This window comes from Eimeria acervulina, genomic scaffold (genome assembly GCF_000499425.1).
Source record: "Eimeria acervulina Houghton genomic scaffold, Eah_scaff1008, whole genome shotgun sequence".
NCBI lineage: Eukaryota > Apicomplexa > Conoidasida > Eucoccidiorida > Eimeriidae > Eimeria > Eimeria acervulina.
The window spans coordinates 1,354-3,310 of record NW_013550430.1 but is presented as its reverse complement, the minus strand read 5'-3'; the positions used below and the strand labels follow the sequence as shown (position 1 = coordinate 3,310).

Here is a 1,957-nt window from a genome sequence, read left to right as displayed (position 1 = left end):
TCCTGTGTCTTCTGCGCGGTAGTAATATGCAAATTATGAGTTCCTAGGGGCTCTTGGTTTAGGGTTTAGTGTCTAGGGTTTAGTGTCTGGGGTCTAGGGTCTAGGGTCTAGTGTTTAGGGTTTAGGGTTTAGGGTTTAGGGTTTGTCTCAGGGAGAGGGTGCGGGCCTAAGAAGGACCACTGTCACCTCGACTTGACGCATTTACCTCCGGAGACACTTCACTCGCGTTTACCAGGCATCATGGAGACAGCCAAAATATTTGCAGGTGAGTTGGGGTGTCTCCTCAGCTGCATTTAGGTGTCTCTTTTGCTGCATATGGGTGTCTCCTCAGCACCATTCAGGTGTCTCCTCAGCACCATTCAGGTGTCTCTTCTGCTGCATTCGGGTGTCTCCTCTGCTGCATTCGGGTCTCTTCTGCTGCATTCGGGTGTCTCTTCTGCTGCATTTGGGTGTCTCTTCTGCTGCATTTGGGGTGTCTCTTCTGCTTGGGGTGTCTATTCAGTTATATTTGTGCTGTCTCTTCTGCTGCATTTCCACTGTCTTTGCACTTGGGCTGCTGTAGCAAAAGACAGCTGCTGCAGGTGTCTCCTTTTGTGTCTCTTTAGAGACACAAAAGGAGACACAAAAGCTGTAGCTGCTGCACCTCGCGGCTGGAGGGATGTGGGTGTTTCTGTTGTGCATGCACGTGTGCTGCTTGTGTGGTGTCTGTCTCCTTTTGTCTCCTTCTGTCTCCTCCTGTATCTTTTTACTTTGTCTCCTTTTGTTTAATCTTCTTTAATCTCCTTTTGTCTCTTTTAGGGTTTGTTGCTGTCTGCTTTTTGTGTTTTTGTATTATTCTACCCTGAGTAAGCCCACGACAGCCAACCTCGGCAGCCACCCCGTAAACCCTAAACCCTAAACCCTAAACCCTAAACCCTTGTGCGTTCAGGAGTGGATGTGACTAAACAACCGATCCCTGTTCTTCCTACTGTTCATTATAACATGGGGGGCATTCCAACAAACTGGCGAGCGGAGGTTTTACACTGTGTAAAAGGAAACGGCCGCATGGGTACCTCAAGGGTTTAGGGTTTAGGGTTTAGGGTTTAGGGTTTAGGGTTTAGGGTTTTTGTTAAGTATTATGTATTTTTTGTTATTTATTAATTATTATATATTATATGTTATTTATTGCATATTATTTATTATGTATTATTAATTATATATTATTAATTATACGTTATTAATTATGTGTTATTAGTTATTTATTATATATTTGTTTTGTTTGTTGTTTACCTCTACTAATTTATTTGCAGTAAACAAAACCTAATGCATTATAGATACTATGAAGCATATTTGTTGATATTTACTTAAGTGGATTACTCTACTGTGTGTCTCCGCAGCAAAGGAGACAGTTCTTGAAGGCCTTTATGCTGCTGGAGAGGCTGCATGCGCTTCTGTACACGGAGCAAATAGATTAGGTGCAAACTCTCTTTTAGATTTAGTTGTCTTTGGGAAGCAAGCAGCAAATGTAATTGGTGAAAAGATTAAAAAATGTAAGACAAAGAGAGACAGACAAAGACACCCTCTGCTGTGCTGTACGTACGTACCAGAAGCAGCAGCAACAGCAGCAGCAGCAGCAACAGCAGCAGCAGCAGCAACAGCAGCAACAGCAGTAATAACAGCAGCAACAACAGCTGCAGAATTACCAACAGCAGCAGCAACAGCAGCAACAACAAAAAACAATAACAACATCAACAGCAGCAGCAACAGCAGAAACAGCATCAGCAGCAGCGACAGCAACAACAGCAACAGCAGCAGCAGCAGCAGCATCTGGTGGTAATGTTTTGTTGGGCTGCTGCTGTGTTACGTTGCTGCAGCAAACCCGAGGCCGTCTCTTCGCCCAGAAGCAGGAGAGGAGACACTTGCACGCATCGACAAACTGAAGCACAATAAAGGGACAGAGACACCCGCAGAAATAAGA

General features: G+C 44.4%; 1 protein-coding gene across 1 annotated transcript in view; it reads left to right on the top strand.

Moving 5' to 3' along the window:
• EAH_00053820 (succinate dehydrogenase (ubiquinone) flavoprotein subunit, mitochondrial, putative) overlaps positions 1-1,957 on the top strand; it is a gene marked incomplete at both ends in the record, with an annotated part of 6,261 nt that overhangs the window by 3,088 nt on the left and 1,216 nt on the right. The window contains 2 exons of the mRNA XM_013397841.1: positions 152-265; positions 1,587-1,812. Coding sequence (XP_013253295.1) covers positions 152-265; positions 1,587-1,812 — 340 coding nt within the window. The remainder of the gene's footprint in view (positions 1-151; positions 266-1,586; positions 1,813-1,957) is intronic.